This window comes from Argiope bruennichi, chromosome 9, assembly GCF_947563725.1.
Source record: "Argiope bruennichi chromosome 9, qqArgBrue1.1, whole genome shotgun sequence".
NCBI lineage: Eukaryota > Metazoa > Arthropoda > Arachnida > Araneae > Araneidae > Argiope > Argiope bruennichi.
In genome coordinates, this window is record NC_079159.1 from 32,347,131 (window position 1) to 32,367,747 (window position 20,617).

General features: G+C 30.5%; 1 protein-coding gene across 1 annotated transcript; it reads left to right on the forward strand.

Annotated features, from left to right (window-relative positions):
• Positions 1-6,356: 6,356 nt before the first annotated feature.
• On the forward strand, positions 6,357-19,734 carry LOC129984737 (uncharacterized). The gene is made up of 5 exons (XM_056094684.1): positions 6,357-6,621; positions 10,916-11,024; positions 13,905-14,080; positions 16,090-16,243; positions 19,248-19,734. The coding sequence occupies exons 1-5, from the start codon at positions 6,582-6,584 to the stop codon at positions 19,477-19,479; spliced, it is 711 nt and encodes a 236-aa protein (XP_055950659.1). The 5' UTR covers positions 6,357-6,581; the 3' UTR covers positions 19,480-19,734.
• Positions 19,735-20,617: the final 883 nt, after the last annotated feature.

Consider the following 20,617-nt stretch of genomic DNA (forward strand, 5'->3'; position numbering starts at 1 on the left):
AAAAAGCGATAATCGACTTAAACCTGTAAATTAATTTTTCAAATAGTGAATTAGACTTAATATCCAAAAATGTATCAGCTCTACTTTCAATAAAACTGACTATTGAGGCATTATGTCGGAGAGATTCTAATTTATTAACAGCTAATGCAACAATAAATTTCATGTTGCAGTCACTGAAAGAACAACACACATCACTATCTGAAGAATTATATATTACATTAAAAATGGCACAGAAGAAAGGTATACCGAAATAGAAAATGTCTTATGGTATTTACATAATTATAATGATTTAAGAAATGAAAACGAAAAAGAAGAAAAGAAAATAACCAATTCAAATCTGATTAAGTTTATAGTAAATTTTCTTAACATTTTTTTTACCCACAAACTTATCCACACTCAGAAGAATTCGGTTCAGCTATCGAATATTATGATGACACTAATGTCGATAGTGAAAAGGAATTGTCTCTTGAACAAAAATTAGAATTAGCGATAAAAGAGAAAATTTCAACGAACCAAAATACAATACAGAAATCAGCTATATCCAAAACCATCCGACGAGAAATCGATTTATTTGAAGATGAGGGATTTAGAGGTAAATACTTGGAAAAAGTATATTGCGCATTGCTAACAGTACCACCAACTACCGTAGATGCCGAAAAAGCGTTTTCGACTACTGGTAATTTTTGCACAAAATTACTTTTCAGGCTTAATTGCAGTACAATTTATGCATTATGTTTTTTCAGATCACATTTCAAGAATATGTAATAGTACCACAGACTGAATAGTGATATTTACACTTTTTTGTGATTTAAATAAATAAGATGTCCCTTTACTTTTTTTGTGATCCTTTATATATGTTATAATTTATAAGTTACAAATTATTTTTTGTGATATTTACACTCTCTTATAAAACTGGCAAATAAAACAAAGAACACCTGTGTTTTCTTTCTTTTTTTTAAATTTCTAATACCGGTATTAAGATCTAAAAATTACCGAATACCGGTATGTAAATTTTGGTCCGATATTGCAATCCCTAAATACTAATGAAACTTCTTATACTGCTTCATCATTTTTATTTGATAAGGTTTTAACCAGAATCTTGGAAAAATTAAAATCGATTGAAACGCTCCTCACGATGATTTATATGTTAAGTTCAGTTCTATACCAGCGGGAGAGGTACCCACAAAACTTTCTCGGATATTCTCTTATAAACTTGTTATGTCAAAGATTGTAATTCCAGGTATTGGCATACAATAGTTACGAAATGATTTTTGCAGTGAATTTAGCCTTTTTTACTGAATCTATCTTGTGATTTATAGTTAGTTATTTGTGATTAATCCTTGCCAAGCCGTTAATAGTATTAATAGTATCCGAAAATCGAGTTTGTGCTTTAAACACGTTTTCTCCAACGGATTGAAATAAAGATTTGACACAAGACTGCACTTTTAGTCACATACCATATTTCATTTACTTAAATGAAATTAAATATATAAAATTTCATATATTGTGTTTTTGAATTATCGCGTTTACATGTTTCTGAAAGTGCAGATAGACAGACAATCAACTCTTTGTTGAAATTTGACAGGTATCTTCAGTATAGATGTTAAATTTACGTACCGAATTTTATCTATCTAGCTTACTTCGTTTTGCAGTTATGTTAACTTAAACGAACAGCCGGACAAACGAACTTTCTCTGAACAGATTTTACTCAAAATGTGATACAAATCTCGAAATTTTCTATAAAAATCGTATACCCAATTTCCCCCATCTTGCTCAAAGCTATTTTGAGTTATTTTTGTCACAGACAGATAGACAGACATTTTCCAAAAATATGTTTTTCAAACTCAGGAAGATGAAAAACGTGGAAATTGAGATCGAATTTTTTGATGACTAATGTATTTTATACTACCTATACGAGAAAGTAAGAAACAAAGAGTAAAATTAATGAAACTGAAATAGTTATCTACCAAAGGTGTATCTATTCGAGCACATGCACATTTGATTTATTCTAAAGGAGTAAAACATATAAAAACATTTCAAAATATTCCATTTGAACATGCGTAAGCGTTTACCTAATCTTTATTTTGTCAACTGGCTTGTGAGGGAAATTTCTTCTACGGGGAAACATATCTAGTCGTAATCAAATGATTATTAAGTTCTATTGCTTAGATACGCCAGGTGGCTGTTTCGTGGTGGCACTTGGTTTGGAGGATTACGAGTAAAAATGACAGATGGGAGGGATACGACTGAGTCCACATTTTACTGTCAAGGCGAAGAGGAGAAAGGTTTCTCACTGAGGGAAATTTAAAACTTTTTTTTTCTTGGAAAACGGATGTGGCGTCAACGAAGCTTTACGCTTCTCACACAAAGAGGTTTACTTTCTGTGTCAGTTGTTATTTTGATTTAAACAAACACGAATGCTGAAAAAAAACAAACCTTCCAGCATCATTACATTTTGCTGTTCAATTAGAGTTAACTTTTCATATTATTTGAATGAACTTAATCCTTTACACCCGAATGTCTTTTCTCAGACACCATTCAAGAATATTTTAACACTTTATTTATTTAGTTTTAATTGTTGAAAATGCCTACAAAGTAGTAAAAAAAATTTGATTTGATAATTTTTCACGAAAATTACACTTAAAACAATGATATATATTTATTTTACGGAACAATAAACAAGTCCTTGTTTAAGGTGAATAACTATGTGTCGAATCACTTTTTGAGTTCAAAGGGTTAATTTACTAAAATGATACACCAATATTCACAACAATCGTTAACTGATCCTAATTTGTATATTATATACTAATTATATGTGATATGATATACTAATTGCATAGTATTTAATTTTATAATTAGTATATCATTATATTTAAGCAAAATCAATCACAACGCGCCTAAGCAGAGATAAGATAAAAAGAAAATAAAGTTAATAGTAGAAAAATATAATATATAATAAATATATACGATTATAAATATTTTTTAATATTATTTAACCCTTTAAACGTAATGCTCGAGTATGAACCTGATATCGAATGATCCCTTTTCAACTTATATGCTACAATTAAATCTTTTAAATATGTCATAATTCGATACAAAAATTACAATATCTCAAGTATGCTAGGCAATATTATTTGAATCAATATAACAGCAGTTACATGAGAGAGAATACGTAATTTCATTAGGTAAGAAAAAAGTAAAATAGTTAAGGAATTTTTTAAAAAAATTAATTTTCTGAAAAGATCTGCACATTTTCGGATCTATCTGGGAAGTTATCTGAATCAATGTATAATTCCAGTTAGTCAACGTTTTGATCGACACCGAGTAACTAAAGCTAATTTAATCCAAATATTTATACTATTAAAAAGGGAATTTACATTATGCGTGTTGGGAGTAATGAATAGTTTTCGTTTAGCAAATTTAGTTCTGTTCAGGTCCGTTTTAAAGCAACACTATGACTATTTTGGGACGTACCTCATAATTTTGAACCGCGGTCACATGACGAGAACTTCACACGAGCTGACCCCTCTTCAAACTTCGACACCGTACCAATGGAAGGAATCTGGGCCCTAAAGATTTAACGTGTAAGAGACCCACTTCTTCGGTAGAATCGAGTCTTGAAACCGTGCATTTTTGGTTCCGAATCCGGGACCTTAACACTAGGCCACCGAGGCCATTTATGCTTAGTGAAAGATGGTCTTTACGGCTGATGGAGCAGGCGATAACTAAATATTTAACAGAATGCATGATCCTTTATTTCTTACAAAATAAATATATGCGTTTTGAATAGCTGTGTATAATTTTGGAAAATTATTTTTTTTTAAATATTTTTTGTGATTTTTTTAAATTAAAATGTTTTTAATGAATACATTAAGAATTCAACCTTAGCCCAGTGACACAAATCACATAATAAGAATTCTGCAATAAATTCCTTTTTTTTCAATAATTTTTTACAATGCAATATTGTATTTTTAACTGTAGGATAACCATTTTGGCATTTCCAGTATAAACTTAATTATACTACCGTTTGTTCCATTAACTGGTCTTTCCTACCAATATTTATATATAAAAAAAAAACACTTAAAAAAGGATTGCCAAACCTTCATGTGAAGTTAAAAAATGAAAATAAAACGTTTAGGCAATGACTATACGTTTTAACGATGAATAAATTATGAAAAAAAAGAAAAGCTAAAATTTAAGCTCAATATAATTGAATTATTTCTTCGCAACCCATTATCCATTTCATATGTTTCTCCCTCTCTGAATATGAACTGGTTTATTTGAGGTTGAAAGTTAGCTCCTTGTTAGGCTCATTGTTTAGACCCATGCTAATGTCGTGAAATATATACTAGACATGCAATATCCAACCATGCCAAAACCTAGACATGCATGACCTGACATTTTCCGATTATGTTTATATATATTATAAAGAAGAGTGGCTCATATTTTCCTATATATAAAATCACAACTTAAAAGTACGATGTCCTTCGCAAAATTGCCCTGGCATTGTATCGAATCCGGAAGTTTATTTAATTGAATAAAGACTAAAATAAAGAGTAGAGATAAGATTGTTTTTCTTAAAGCGGACTTCCTTAGTTGTAATTGTTATCGTTGCTAGCTTCCTTTAATTAAATAAATATCTTCTTTTTATTGAATTTTAAAGCAAATACTTTGTTACAATTTGAAGAGGCTAAAGGAGGTTCAACAATTCGGTTTTTCCTTTTATGCACGATGACTGGAGGCATGAAAAAAATATTTTTTTACTATAATTTTTGTTGACGAAAAAGAAAGCTTTTTTTATGAGGTGAATTAAAATAATGCATAATTGAAAAATAAGATTTTTAATACATGATGTAATTATTTTTGCCAATAAATTATTTGAAAAAATAGCACCACTACTCTCAATTTTTTTAAATTTTGCAACAGGGCGAAAAAAATACATTTCGGGAAACATATAATGAATAATTTTGCTTTCATATCTTATATACATACGAAAACACGTATTAAAAGAGTTAGATAGTTTCGATTCGTTATAAAAAAAAAAAAAAAAATAGCTTTCCACTTCCACGTTTTGCGGTGGGGGAAAAATTGTAATGATATTTTAAACTTTAATTTCAATTTAATTAATTTCCAAGGTTTTCTTTTAATTTAGCCCATAGTAACTTCATTTAAAAAAATTCTTTTATTTCGTGAGCCAATTCCACTTTCTCTACTTAATTAATTCAAGAGAGCTTTGTAAAACTGCTGAATCGGCTAAAAGCCTAACTTTCCCACACTCCGCGTGAAGGGCTAGAAAAATGTCCAATAAGCACAATCTTTTTTAAAAGATCCTTGTGTTTTCCCTTACCTCGTCGAAGCGTGTAGCAAAAATCCCTGTCGAAATCTTAATAATATATTAGCATTGTAAAGAAATATTTTCCCCATCAAAATCTCAGGTTATATAAGACCAGGGATAAAATGTTCAAGAGCTTTTTCCCCATTTCTTTCTGTGTCGTTCTGTGTTGTATGGTTGCTCGTCGCTCCTGCTTGTAAATAATGCGTGCTTCACCAAGATGAAATAAAACGACATCACGAAATCGAAAGCCTCTTCACTGTCTTCGAAACTGTCTTCTGCTTCACATAAAATAATGCTAATAATATATAATAAATAATATAATCACATAATATTTATATAAAGAGAGAGAGATTAAATATTAATTATCACATTAGTCAAAAGTTTTGAAATTATAAAATATAATTATATAAATAAATGTAATATTTGTGCATGTGACATATATATGTGCATTACTCAATTGAGCCTTGAGTGATGAAAGCAAATAAAAACTATGCTGATTATGTTTATTGAAAATTATAAAAATGCTTTAAGAATCTACTTAAAATCACATTTTTTCGGTTTTAATTAGTTGAAGTAAGTAAAACAGTATTATGCAAACAAGTGTGTATTTTATTTAATTCAAATAACATTTTTTTAATTATAGTATTCCTTAATAATCATCCATTGTTTAAAATAGAGATGTTATTTTATATTTAATGCTTAAGGGCTATTCTTTTATCATTTCTTGAGACCATATAAAAAGTTTTTATTGCAACTTTTTATTAAGTATTCTAAATTTTTATTATTTCATAAAACGTTGCTCTTTACCAACATTTTAACAAAACCACCTGCCAAAATTTTGTCTGTTCCTAATAGAGGTTTGAAACGATTTATTTGTTCAATAACGTAACGTAGGGACACAAAAAACGCTCCCAAACTGACGTCATTAATATATTCACTCTCTGCAATCTAGAAGTTGTCATTGTCACGTGATCACAACTCGAAAGTTCAAGGTCCGTTGAAATCAGACTTCGCGTGGCTTCATATCAGGAAGGTAATTTAAAGAGGAAATGGAAATAAGACAGTTTGTTTTTCTAACAACGGACTTCCTTAAATTCTTATCGTTTACTAGCTTCCGTTAATTAATATACAAACCTGCATGCTTTGTAAATAAAAACAAACATTATGTTAGAATCTGAAAAACCTTGAAGAGCATCAACAATTCATTCTTTTTGATCGAAATCGGACGTAGAATTTTACGTACGGAATGGAGGTTTTGATTTTGCTTTTCTGTTTCATGATAGGAGGTATGAAATATTTTTTGTTTTACTATAAATTTTGATAAAAGAAATGTTTTTCCAATTTATTAAAAATTAATTTTTAACTAGTATATTTTTAATAATACAGTGCTTTTACATTTAACCATAAATAGTTACGAGATAAAAAAAATATATTGATTTATTTGACTGCAATATATTGATTTATTTGACTCGAATTCTGCTTTATCATATGAAAAAAAAAATGAAGAGCAATAATTTTTTTTGTATAAATAAGATTTGCCTTATAAAAACGGTTTGTTATAGTTTAATATGAAATATTAGATATCTCAATTTTGAAAATTTAAAACTGGACTAAAAAATCTGTATTTTCCATATCTTGTGTGAATATTAGGCAGAACTTTTATAGGTAATTACAAAAAAGGCTTGAAATATTCATTATTGGTTGTGAAAATTTTAGTTTTGTTTCCAACTTTCATTTATGATATCTTGAAAATTGAGAAAGATTGCTTTTTAAAAGATGATGTCTATACTTATTTTGTTTATTTTAATATTTGAGTGATTACCGCTTTTTAATTTTCGAACGAAAGCAAAAAAGGAAACAGTAATAATAAATGAATAAAATGTAAATTCACGATAAATGATTTCAAGTAATATGGAATGCTTTTAGGATTAAAAAAAATGACTTCGTTATTAAGATTATTTTATATATATATATATGCATATGATTGCCTGATCACAGATTTTAAAATAATATTTTTTTCTGTTACTTAATTCATTGATGTGTCCTAAAAGATATATTTGCTACCATTCTTATATTTAACGTAAAATCTCGTGGTGCTTCTATGAGTAATAATTAAAATTTACAAATTTCAATGAATATTTTTTTAATTAAATATACACATATCAATAAATATAAAACAAATATTCAACGAAAAACAAAATTTTATCGTAACTAAAACAGATGAAGAATATTTAGATACAACATAATTTTTGTTCGAGGACAAAATTTCCCGAGTGTTGAAATGTTTTGTCTAAAATATTATATTTGAACGTACGAGTTATACATATTTGGTGAAATAATTCTGGCTTAATTCATCTGTCTTTCTTTTTAAAATGTTCAATCCCCAGTTTGTTTTATTTTTAAAATCTGTCAAAATTATATAGTAGCGATAACATGCGCATAAAAAAATGTTTAATTTCGTGCATATGTATAAATTATTTAATTAAAACAATGGAAATTATTTCTGTGAAACGTACTGAATAATACACTTTTAATTTATCAATTTCTTTAAAAAAAATACATAACTAAATACGTATGACTTAAAAGAGAAATTTATCAAAAAATTTAAATAATAATATAATCAAAAGAAATAATATTTTTCAAAACTATCGAAGGAAAACAATCACTTTGATTGTTTTTGAGTAAAATTTAAAAAAAAAAAACTTTTTTGTGAGCAAATATTATTTTAGAAATAACTGCATGCAAATGAGTTCAACGGCCTGCCTTACAGAACACACTGAGTGATTTTTGCATCTTATATATCACATCGTGTAATTTATAGATATTGTGCTAAGTTAACATGCTAAAAAGTGTCCACTTTTCTCTCCTGATTAAAATTAAAATCGATTACTACTTTATCCCCTGTTAGCTAAAGAAAAATAAACGCTGTAATCCTCGAAATATATAACCTCGAGAATTCGATGATTCTCATCATCTGCTGAATCTCCAGAATTAAAAAAAATGATAATTTTATGAATCTTGACTGTCTCTTATTGTCCTACAATAAATCGGAACTTAAAAAAGACATCTGGTAACCAAAGTTCATATTCTTTTTGTAAATTCCCGCCAACTGTAATTTTGTAGGATTTTATAATTATCCTAAAAGTCATCTACTGTCATTTTTGTAGTCATGCGTGATGTCAGACATTTGACAAGTTTTAGGTACAATGTTATAAAATGTTGTCGTTTTTGTCGAGAAACTGAACATTATTATTTTCATAAACGATAATTAGCGAGAAGGTGAAGTATAACATGAAGTCTTTATAATAAAATTCTGCAGTTTTAGTACAAATTCGACGAATTCCTTGCATGGATATTTTTTGTCTCACCTCATCTTATCTTAGCCCAAAGTCTCAGTTAACTTGATAATGTTTTTGCATATGTTTTTATTAGTTAAATTATCGATTTGTATGAAAAATGTAGCCAACCCCTTGAGCTTCTAGACTACCAGTAGTTAACGATTCATTCTAATGTTAACATAACAAAAAATTGCAGCATCTTAATATTATTGTTTGGATTTATTTCTGTTATCATTATTTATGATGTCTTATAACCGAAATTTTAGATTTTTCTTCAGTTAATGAGTAAAACGCGTGATAATCAAGACAAATGAGATTTACAAGCGAATTTGACTAGAATAATGTAGAACTTAATTTATTTGAAATTTAATTTTGTATTTAATTTATGGTCATAAAGAGATTTAAGTGATTACTCGATTTTTTTTCTACTATATTCTATATAAAAATGCTTTGTGTGACCTCAATAAACATAAAAATCCGAGAGAAAAACTGCCCCACCATTTGAGGATATTTTTTATTCTTTTTCCTACAAGATTATTCTTATGAAAGTGAGAACACGCACTCACACACATAGTGCTATACATTGCCTTGTATAATAAGATAGTTTCAACGAGCAGGACCGGATAATATCTTTAGAGGTTCTTAAGGAATTCTAGCTCCTGGCCTATTGTTTTTTTCTGAACTGCCAACACAAGATATCTTATAATTGATTTTAATATAATCATTATATAAGAAGTTTTTAGTAACATATTTTCACTATCTAAAATGGGGAAAACTTTAATTTTCATATCACTTTCAAGAGAGATGGTTTAAATAAATTGAATATAAAAATGCAAAATTAAAATTTATTGAATATTATTGTATCTAAATTAGTAAATCACAAATTGACTACCTCGATCCATTCAAAGGGATACGGAAAAAACTGAATGACAAGACTACCAAGACAGCAACACTGGTGGGCACTGTGGTTGAGTCCTAAGGCCATCACCGGCCACGGTACAACCTTTCCCTAAGGAAGTACGTCCCGTCATTGATGGGAGAAGACAGACACCAACCTTTCCGTGTACCCACAAGGGTGGCGAGAACCAACTACCATAGCGGAAGCTTGTAGTTCTCAATTATGAGGTGCCCCCCACGTGGGTCATGTAGATTAATAAGTCATATTACTGACTTCCCGCACCGCCCGAAAGCACACGGATAAAAAATACTCAATGATCGGCCCGCCGCAACAGCACCATTGGCGGAAACTGTGGTTGAGTCCTAAGGGCCATTACCGGCCACGGTAAAACCCTTCCCGAAGGAAGTACGTCCCGTCATTGATGGGAGAAGAAGACACTCACCTACTTATATACCCACCAGGGTGGCGATATCCTACCACCATACCGGAAGCATCTCATCCTCATTTCGAGGCGCCCCCCCGGGAGTTATGTAGATTAGTAAGTCAACCAACTGACTCTCCGACCCACCACGAAGGCACATGGATTTAAACAATAAGGCCTAATGACAGGGCCGCCGCAACAGCAACACTGACGTGAACTGTGGTTGAGTTCTAAGGGCCATCACCGGGAACGGTACAACCTTCCCCGAAGGAAGAACGTCCCGTCATTGATGGGAGGAGTCGGATCCCTGACCTGTTTGTGTACCCTCCAGGGTGGCGAGATCCAACCACCATGCCGGAAGCATCTCATCCTCATTTGGAGGTGTCTGCCCCCCAGAGGGACATATGTAGATTAGTTAAACAAATAATAATAAATCGCTCTTAACACCATCTAAATAATATTCAATCATGGGTTGGTTGGCTGATTATTTAGGTTTTTTTGGCACAAAAGCCAAATCTGGCTATACTGCGCCACTATTCAATCATGGGGAAGTGGTCGTTTTTTTAAATTATAAAGCAGCGCAATATACAATTTACAAAAAGTCATTTCTTATAACGTTTCTAATTAATATGTTTTAAAATTTAAAAGATATTTTATTTCGATTTAAATAAGTTTGAGCATACCGCTTTTGTAAATTTAATGAAAGTATAAAATTAAATTTTTCTCAAAATACCGGAAAAATATTTTGATGCATCAATCTCCCCATGAAGTTACTGTTTACTTAGAATCTATTTTGCCTAGGTAATAATCTAATTCAGACAATGACAAGCATTTTTATACAGGAACATTTCTATAAATGATCAAATGTTGGATATCTAGAATTTAAAAATATTTAAATAACAAATAATGCGTTTTTCTTTCAGGTTCTTCCGCTTCTATGTGTTATCAGGTAACATGCGACGATGCACCCTTGAAAGAACTGGCTCGACGAAATTACACACTGAATGAAACCCAGCTGATAAGTTTATGCCCGTAAGTTACATTTCATAAAAATATCATGGAGAAAACAAGAACCTGTGTATGCTAAGCCAGTGCCTTACCGACTGCGCTATTCGGAAGCTCAATATCATGGAGAAGATATAACTTTTGAACATTCTTTAATAGCAGTGATTTGTGTGATAGTATAATTTTTTCAATCGATACTTCGCGAAACAAAGCATTCTACGAAATTTTGATTGTAATTTAATAAAACGTAAAATTTAATATTTCTCTAGAAGAATATTTTAAGAGTTGGCGAAATTTTCACGGGCTTGGCGATTAAAATATACCACAGTCTTGAATTTATGTACTATTTGTGATTGACGGGAGGAAAATGAAAATTGCTATAAGAATTTAAATTATATGAATATTATTTTCATGAATTTTGATTTTCTAATTTGGCTCCTTGCCAAATCAGCGAAGGATAACCGTGGATCCATATTTTCAACTGTAATTCAGAAAAGTAAATATTTGGACCCATGAGTGAAAAATGAATCAAAAATCAATGAATAAATATTTTGATTGTTTTAATATTAAATAAAAGAGAAATATTCAAATAATGGCATCAAATATTAGCACATATAATGTAAAAAATATTTTAGTCAGAAATTCTAATTGAATCCTTCAGTCTTTCATTTGGATCTATGTTCATATCGGTGAATCGGGTGCATGGAAGTGATTGGTGTGTTACGTTTTTAAGTCGCCATACATGCCAATAATCTTTTATTTCTCATTATAGCAATCACTTTGGCGAGTTTAGATAGATTGGCTAGAATTTCTTTCACCTGGGCCGGACTCTGGTATCCGATTCTCCTATTTTGTCCGATATTTCTTTTTTTCTGGTATCTGAACTTGCCTCTAATATATAAAAGCATAATTAAATTCGTCAATTTTTTTCTCTTTCTTAATATATTTTTTATTATTACCGATTAATAGCTAAACTATTAATTTTATCTACTAAAAAATTGCTTTGGTTGATTTTTTTTTTAAATTCACCCGAAGATGTTAAAATAAAAATCAATTTTATCTTAATTTCAATGAAATCTTCAATGCATTCGCATTATTTTTAACTACAGAACACTATTCTTTTTGAGAGGTTTTTAATAAATAGTTATTAGAAGAAAAAAAAGAGCCACCTATTTTATTAATGTAATCTTAAAGATTTTTTGAATTAAAAACTTTCTAAGAGACCGTCTATGTATTGAAATAAGACTAAATATTTCAACAGATATCTTATTTTTCTAAGATTTCAAAACTATACCTAAATTTCTTCTCAGACACCGAATTTCATTAATCTAGATCTGTTTGTTTTAAGTTTATGAGTTCATAAACTTTTGACCTGTTAATATTAAAATAAAGTTTTGGACTTTTATTTACATCTTAAAAGAGAATATATTTATTGAGTTAAACACTTTTTATTATGAAAATGCACATGCACACACACGTATTATATATATCTAATATATAAAAATCTCATGTCACTGTGTTTGTGTTCGAACTTCTCCGAAACGGCTCGACTGGTTTTCATGAAATTTTTTATGTGTATTTGGCAGGTATGAGAATAGGTCGGAAAGTATATTTCACAACGCTAGGTAATTAGAGTGCCCCTATCCACGTTCACCGTACAATGAGGAGATGAACGCTTACTTGAAATCATCGCCACTGTGACGTAATGTTGAAAAAGTCCAGCTAAAATTAAACACGCGCGTCCAAATGCTACAATATCCATCTGCTGACACATTCTCGGACCAATTGTTAGATATCGGCGATGGAAAAGTTGCTGTCTATGAAAATACTGGATGCATAAAATTGCCCACTAACTTCTACACTATCGTTGATTCGCAAAATGCTCTCATTGACCGCATATTTCCCGATGTACGAACATATTACACAAATTATGCGTGGCTGGCAGAAAGAGCCGTTTTGGCAGCAAAATTGTGGACGTCGACGATTTAAACTTCAAGAAACAGCAGTCGTTGCCAGGTGACTTGGTATCGTACAAATTGATCGATACACTTTCCGATGTTAACGAAGCTGAAAATTATTCAACAGAGTTTTTGAACTCACTGGATTTGCCAGGCATGTCACCACACCTACTACGACTGAAAGTTGGATCTCCGGTTATTTTACTTCAGAATTTGAACCCACCATGGCTGTGCAATGACACAGGTCATTAAAAATTGATGAAAAACGTTGTCGAAGCCACCATTTTGAATGGCAAATTCCGAGCTGAAAATGTTTTGCTGCCACGAATTCCAATGATTCTCACAGACGTGCCAATCGAATTCAAGCGCTTTCAATTTCCTATTAGATTCGCATTTGCAGTGACAATCAATAAGTGGCAAGGCCAAACGATGTCTGTTTGAGGCGTAGATTTGGGCACTCCATGTTTTACACACGTGGCATGTTCTCGCGTGGGCAAACTATTGAGCTTATTTGTGTTGGCTAAAGACGGACTGAGGAAAAATATCGTACACTCAATTGCTCTTCGGAATGAATATTGATTTTCTTTATATTACTTTTTTCACTTTACGTTTAACTTTTCAGAGATCAAACAATGTATATGTTTGTTACGTTAATGAAATATACAGTATTGAGAAAATGAATGATTGGTGTTTTTTAGTTTTTATCGGCGATCATCGTTTACAGTGTTCCATTCCTCTTTCTATCATAGATTCCATCCGTACACACAATACATTCGTTAACAACCAAAATATTCAATATAAATAATTTATAAGACAGAACAACGTTTGCCGGGTCAGCTAGTATATTATACACATATATACGCACATACATACGTGTGTGTATATATTATAGTTTTTCAATCCACAGATTCATGTATCCAAGAATTGACAGGATATTTTATTCCTTTAGTCCAACCTTGGAGCTTTTTAACTGTTACTCCAAATTTGCCCGGGATTGCTTTGAAATGGAACTTGAAGACCTAGCAAAAAGTAATGATCCATATGCTAAAGTTATTGCAACCAAAGTTTTGGAAGCGAAAATTCTGGCAATTGAAATGTGCGATGAGAATTCAACTTTACGCAAAGGTAAGTTATTCTAACAACTATTTTGGCTGCAATACTTGTGGCATTAAGCACCAAAAGAAATTAACCGAGTAAAATCGACATGCAAACTTAACAGCATCAGAGATCAAAGTTAATCACTAACGTTATATTGCAAGCTCAAAATCAAAATGGGAGTCAAATATTTGCAATTTACAATAAATTGTAATCTTCCTTTATCTGATTTGCTTACATCATATAAAGAACGATTCAATTTGATATTGCAAGGTTAGTAATGTTTTTCATCCGAATGCATAAATTAGAACTTCTCTCCAGCAGCACTTTTCTGTTCTCCTATCAAGCGACATCATTTCCGTATATTTTCTAAAAAGCTTTCACACATAATGCGAGTTATTTGACAACGCATGTCTTCACTTAATTATGGTTGGATGCACCACTTTATTAATTCGATTTCACGGTCGTATCTATGGCAACTTACAGTTCTGAAAACTTTCCATTTTCTCTTCCTCACTTTACTTAATATTTTTTTTGATGTGAGGTAGTTAGATATTGAAACCTAGGAAAATTTATATATAGGCCAAGGCAGATTGAATATTCTTTTATATCTTTATTATCAAGAATCTAAATATTTAGAGATGACGTAGTACTCAAAAATGTAACAGAATATTATAGTAGATGTGTATTCACAATCAAAAAAGCTTTTACTTCAATCTGCAGAATTCGTTGGAGAATCCTAATGTATCGAATACTTAGTTGCCCTGTGTTTTGTTCCGATATTGCTAGGAATTTCCGCTTTTCGAAATCTTATACCTAAATGTCTGGAAGAGTAAGGAGCCCTATATTTTTAGACAAAAAAGCAGGGTGGAACTATTTGAAAACAATTTTAATAGTAGCACCAATGAGAAATATTGTTAAAGCGTCTTGTCTCATTTTCCAGTTTGAATTTTTTAAATTTCGTAGACAGCAAAAAGGGAATGATAACTCGGCATTAACGCAAGTTGGCAGAGGAGAAATATCACTTGATGTATTCTAGTTAGATTCTATTTCCTTGGCTTAACTGAAACTTTAATAGAACGATATCTCTTTCACAAAGCTGAGTAGATTGTGGTTTGCATTTCCTTACCAGAATCGATTAATCAAAAATGTGTAAAAAATAACAATTTTAATGATTGCATTTTCAGATAATGTTAGACTTATGTTACCAGCCGTTAGCTGAATCTAGACTTTTCTCACTTGAGCTCGCTCTATAGATTTCGTAAATGTTCTAATGGGTGTACTTAAAAGAGGTGTTATCAGCATATTAGTACATCCCATCAAAGCAGCGTTCACACGAGGCCAACTATAACTCGCAATAGAAGGCCATGCCTACCAGGAAAATCACGTGACCGAAATGGGTCAGTGGGAAATGGTTGTATCATCGGGACATTATTTGTCATTGGACCATTATAGCTGCGTAATCTTCCTGAGGTAGGCGTGGCATTCCATTGCGCGCTATAATTGGCCTCGTGTGAACTCTGCTTAAGGCTGCCCGTCTACTCTCCCCCTCTACACTTCCATCATTCCAGAAATTGAACATTGTGGTGAAACAACAAATTTAATTTTCTGAATTAACAAGAATTTTGATGAGAAATGGAATAATAGTATACCTTAATGATCTCCAAAGCCTGGAAATCCATGGACCGTTAAGGTAGAAAGTGAACCATACTCGAACCATTCCCACTCTATTCTGGAGGGACAAAAACCACCATATAATAGAGGATCCAGAAAATTCCTCCCGGAAGTTTTGAAAATTAGGATGCTAGAAAGTGCATTTTTATAATTCGTTTATTTATTAAATGAATCAAACATCAGGAAAGGTTGGCAAGACTTTTTTTATGCCCTGTCCTGTCTTTGTCTCCCTGTATTTATTATTATTGATGTGTTTGCGTTTACGCAAGCATTTAAATCTCTTAATAAATTTGTATTCATTATGAATGTAACATATGCATTTGTATGCAATCTAGTATGCATAATTAATAATTTTTCTTTTATAGATTATCTTGAAAATGTGGGTTGTTTTTCACGTATGATTGATAATGCCGCTACAATCTGTTCAGAAAAGGCCGCCGAACACGCTGTTGCATTTTTAAGAAAATTTCATGATCTAAAAGAAGGAGAATATGTTAATTGGTCGGAACGAAGCTGCTTGTAAGTGTTTCTATAAAATTAGATTGCAATCATTTCATAAGAATTAAAAAGCAGTAATTATTTTAAAGTAATTTTAAAAAAATGCAAATGTAATGTTAGTGGTTACATTTTTTACATATTTGTAAAGTAAAATTCTTTCAATACAAAGCGGCAGTTTTAATCAAAAAAATTGTAAAAAGTCATTAAAAACGGTTTTATAATCATATTTTTAAGAAGTCATTTCTTTGATTTTGTTTTGTGTCTGTAATCATGTTTTTTAAGATTTTATTTTATCTTAATTATTTTTTTTTGACCGTGCTCTTAATATATTTTCATTTACAAAAAAAAAAAAAAAATTATATCCTATTCGCATTTGCTAGTGTTTATATTTAAACTGCAATATATATATATATATATATATATATATATATATATATATATATATATATATATATATTATTTTATTGTCAAATTTTGGAGTAAATTTTAACGACAACAAAAATAGCTATGATTTATATTTCATATAAGTTTAATTCAGTATTTTCAATTTATTTATATTTCATCCCTCAGCCAAATATGACACATCTCTATTAGAATATAAACACATATTTATTAAATGTTTGAAAAATGCTTACTATTTTGAAACGTGATTAACTGTTTATATATCCTAAAGTATAAAAAAATTCCTTTTATTTATTTCAATTTTTCCTTAAGAAATGATTTGAAAATGACGAATTTTTTAAAAACTCACCATCAAAACTTATAATTATTACTTCAGTCAGATGTACTAGTTAATTACATTAATGGTGTCTAATGTATGATTTTATCGATAATTTTTTTTGTTACGTTTTATTATGGTGACTATAAGACTATGGCCAGAATAAATGATAAAATTGTATAAAGATAAAATAAAATGAACAAAAGTGATGATAAAAATACTGTGGTCGAAATTGAAAGATGCTTGAATTAAACAAAAAAAAAATCTTGCGGAATTTAAAAATGTTAAAGTTTAAACATGAAAACTTTTTCCTAATTGTTCAGGCTACAAAACTTTACAAAAAAGAAATCAGTCATTTTAAAGAATTCGATTAAATGGGAAGAGAATACCATACACTAAAAAGTTAAAGTACTTAGAAATCAATTTTGACTCTAATTTGTCGTTTATACTACATTTAAACGAAATGTTACTTAAAATAAGCTACAAGTATAAAGTATATTGTATAAAATGTCATTACTGGAAATTAATATTAGAACATTCCGACATGGGAAGTAGATATAATGCCGTGTCATAGTGAACACTAGATGCTTAGATAAGCATGTGGAATCAATTTATTCTCGCTGTATACATGTAATCTACCAAATGAAACTTTAATTTCATAATACAGGTTGAGAACAAATGATGGACCCGATATTAAAAAATCATATTTTCGAAACTGCTGCATATATTACAATAAGTGATACATGAATTTAAAAATAAATATACCAAGTTATTTTTCAGTTACAAATGTCCGATGTGTGACCCTCTTGTTAGACAGCATACGCCCAATATGTAATCCTGTTCGTTCCAAACATTTTGTAGCATTATATTTTGTCTGTTATCCTTGACATAACCGTACAAAAAGAAATCATTGAGACAAGACATTGTTTATGTGCCACCGATTCCTAAAATACTGCCAGAACTTAAAGAACGCATTTGTGCAGCATTCAGAACCACTGACAGAGTAAAGTTACAAAATGTTTGGAACGAATTGGATTATAGATTGGACGTATGCTGTCTAACAAGAGGGTCACACATCGGACATTTATAAAACTTGTAAAAGTAAAAAACTTGGTATATTTCTCTTTCAATTCATGCATCACTTATTGTGATATGTGCAGTATTTTCGAAAATATGATTTTTTTAATATCGGGCCCATCATTTGTACTTACCTTGTATATTGATCTTCTTGGAATACGACCAAGTGGATCATCACAAATATGTTTAGAGCAATAGGTAGTCTAATGCTAGACTGTATGCACAGATGTAACTGTCATGCATGTGATATCCTCTTACAAAAAAATTTCCTTTGTTCCTCTGTTCTGTTTATAAATAGAATTTTAACTCGTCGTTCTGCCAGCCACGTTGTAATAATATTGCGTGAATGCTATCCTTGAACTTACACCTGCCATTTTGTGAAAAAAAACAGCGTTTTTTTTTTTTCTGTAGTTGTAGTGTTTACAACTATATTGAGAGTTTGGCATTTATTATTTTATTTTTTTACATTTCCAAAATGAAAAAGATATAAGTATGTGAAACACTGCGCATAAAATTGGGAACTGCTTCTTTAAACGATTGTAGAAAGAGTAATGAGAAGATCATTCTAACCAATAATAATCAAAAATTAAGCAGAACATAGCTTAAAATTATCCGAAATGGTTGTATTTTACTCATTGGTGGATGATCGTCAAATTAAGAAAACAAAGCTATTATTCCTTTAAGATTATTGAAGATCTAGTGCAATAAGAAATGTTGACTTCGCTCAGTATTTTTCTATGAATTACAAAAGTATATCAATGCAGCAAAATTTACAGAATTTCCCTTGATTAATGAACAAAATATGAATCCTATCACAGCTTATCAGGAGCTACATTAATAGCACATCATAACGGCCTTAACTTTTTTAAATTTCATTCTATAGTCTTATGATCCCAAAGTCTAAATTCACTTTGAACGTTTGAAATAGCAGAGGAGAAAAATAAGATTTTTCGTGAGATTTACGTACAATTTCAAAAATGAAGCTACTCCAGTAATAATAAACTTCGAAAGACTGAGATATTATAAAGAAGAAAGTAATATTAGCTACTTTTAGAACCTAAATTTTTGTATGTTCAGACTATGTAAAATTAGAGGTAATGACTTCAGGGTCCACATTAATAGATAAAACAACACATACCCGTCTTCTTATTCAAGAAACGAGTTTTTAATTTCATTTACTGTTTTATTTGAACAAGACATATAGACTAATGCTTTTTTTCTAAATTTCAGGGAAACAGTGTATTCAATCGCTTGCTTGGCCGAACAGTTGGAGAGGACGTGTGGTGAAGTTGCGAGAAGAACATTTCTGACCCTTCTCGAAAAGGTCAAGAGTGTTATACGTGAAGACTGTAATGTTGTAGACCCTCTGAGTTTTAAACGGTCATTTTTTGAGTACTTGGAATTGGAAGACAAGATATCTGAGTTTTACCGGTTTGTATTTGAAACATTCAGAAGGCGATAAGGAGTATTTTACTGGACATATTTTGAAAAATTTTGAAAGGATTTTGAAGTACTTCATTAATACTTGAATTCCATTTAATAAGTTTCACTCATAATAAAGTAAAATGAATTTACTCTCTAAAGGTAATAATAAAATTAGGAGAAAGTTTACAAAATAAATAAAGAAAAACTGATTTCCGAAATAATATTTTTATATTATAAAACAGCTTGAATTTGTATTTCAGTAATAAAAGTTTCTATTTTTCTTTTTAGTAAATTGAGTTGTCATTTTTATTTTATTTTTTTCACGCCTTGTTAATACATTTTTAAAGTAATGAACACTAAAATTTAAATGAACCAATAAACTGAAATACAGATAAAAAATAGTAATGCAAAAAATTATTTATTTTTCTATATTTGAAAGAAAATACGCTTTATTCGAAGAAAAAAAATATCTATGCATTGTCTTTTATTCCAGAAGATTAGATATTCACTTTTTAATTTAACTTTCTGAAAATAATAATTTGCTTTATGTTATCCAATGCATCGAAAGAGAAAATACAGCAATCGTTAAAAAAAACATCTCAAGATTTTCTTCAAGTTTGAAGACCTCCTCATTCCGAAAACAAAATTTAAAATTCTATCCCCTTATCCATATGTCGAATTGTCTACGCATAATCTTGATAGCCAAAAAACGAATCAAGCTACAGGAATAAAAATTTATATATTAGCTTTAAAATATAAAATATAAAGCGAATTTTGGACAGCAATCATTTAGATTAATCTGTATGCCTTCCTGTCGTGTAACATGTAACTCAAGAATGCAGCTAGCTAAATGAAGAGCTCTAGAAAGTGGTTTACAAAATTGATCGGTAGTTTAATTATATAGAAAGAAACAAGGCATTTAGCAAAAGATCTTGCGTTAGGGAACAAAATAGGGGGGCACTATTAGCACTTTGCATCCGTGAATTAAATAAAACAAAGTAATATAAAATGTACAACATAGATTAAGTAGACTTCAAATTTATAAATGCACAACACTCTCGTGGTGTGTGTGTATTCTTCTTAGAGTTCAGCACAATCATAAATATTTTTGGCGTTCGACTCTTCCGACCATCCTTGTCTCTTTTTCATCAAATGCACACATCTGCCTGAGGTTG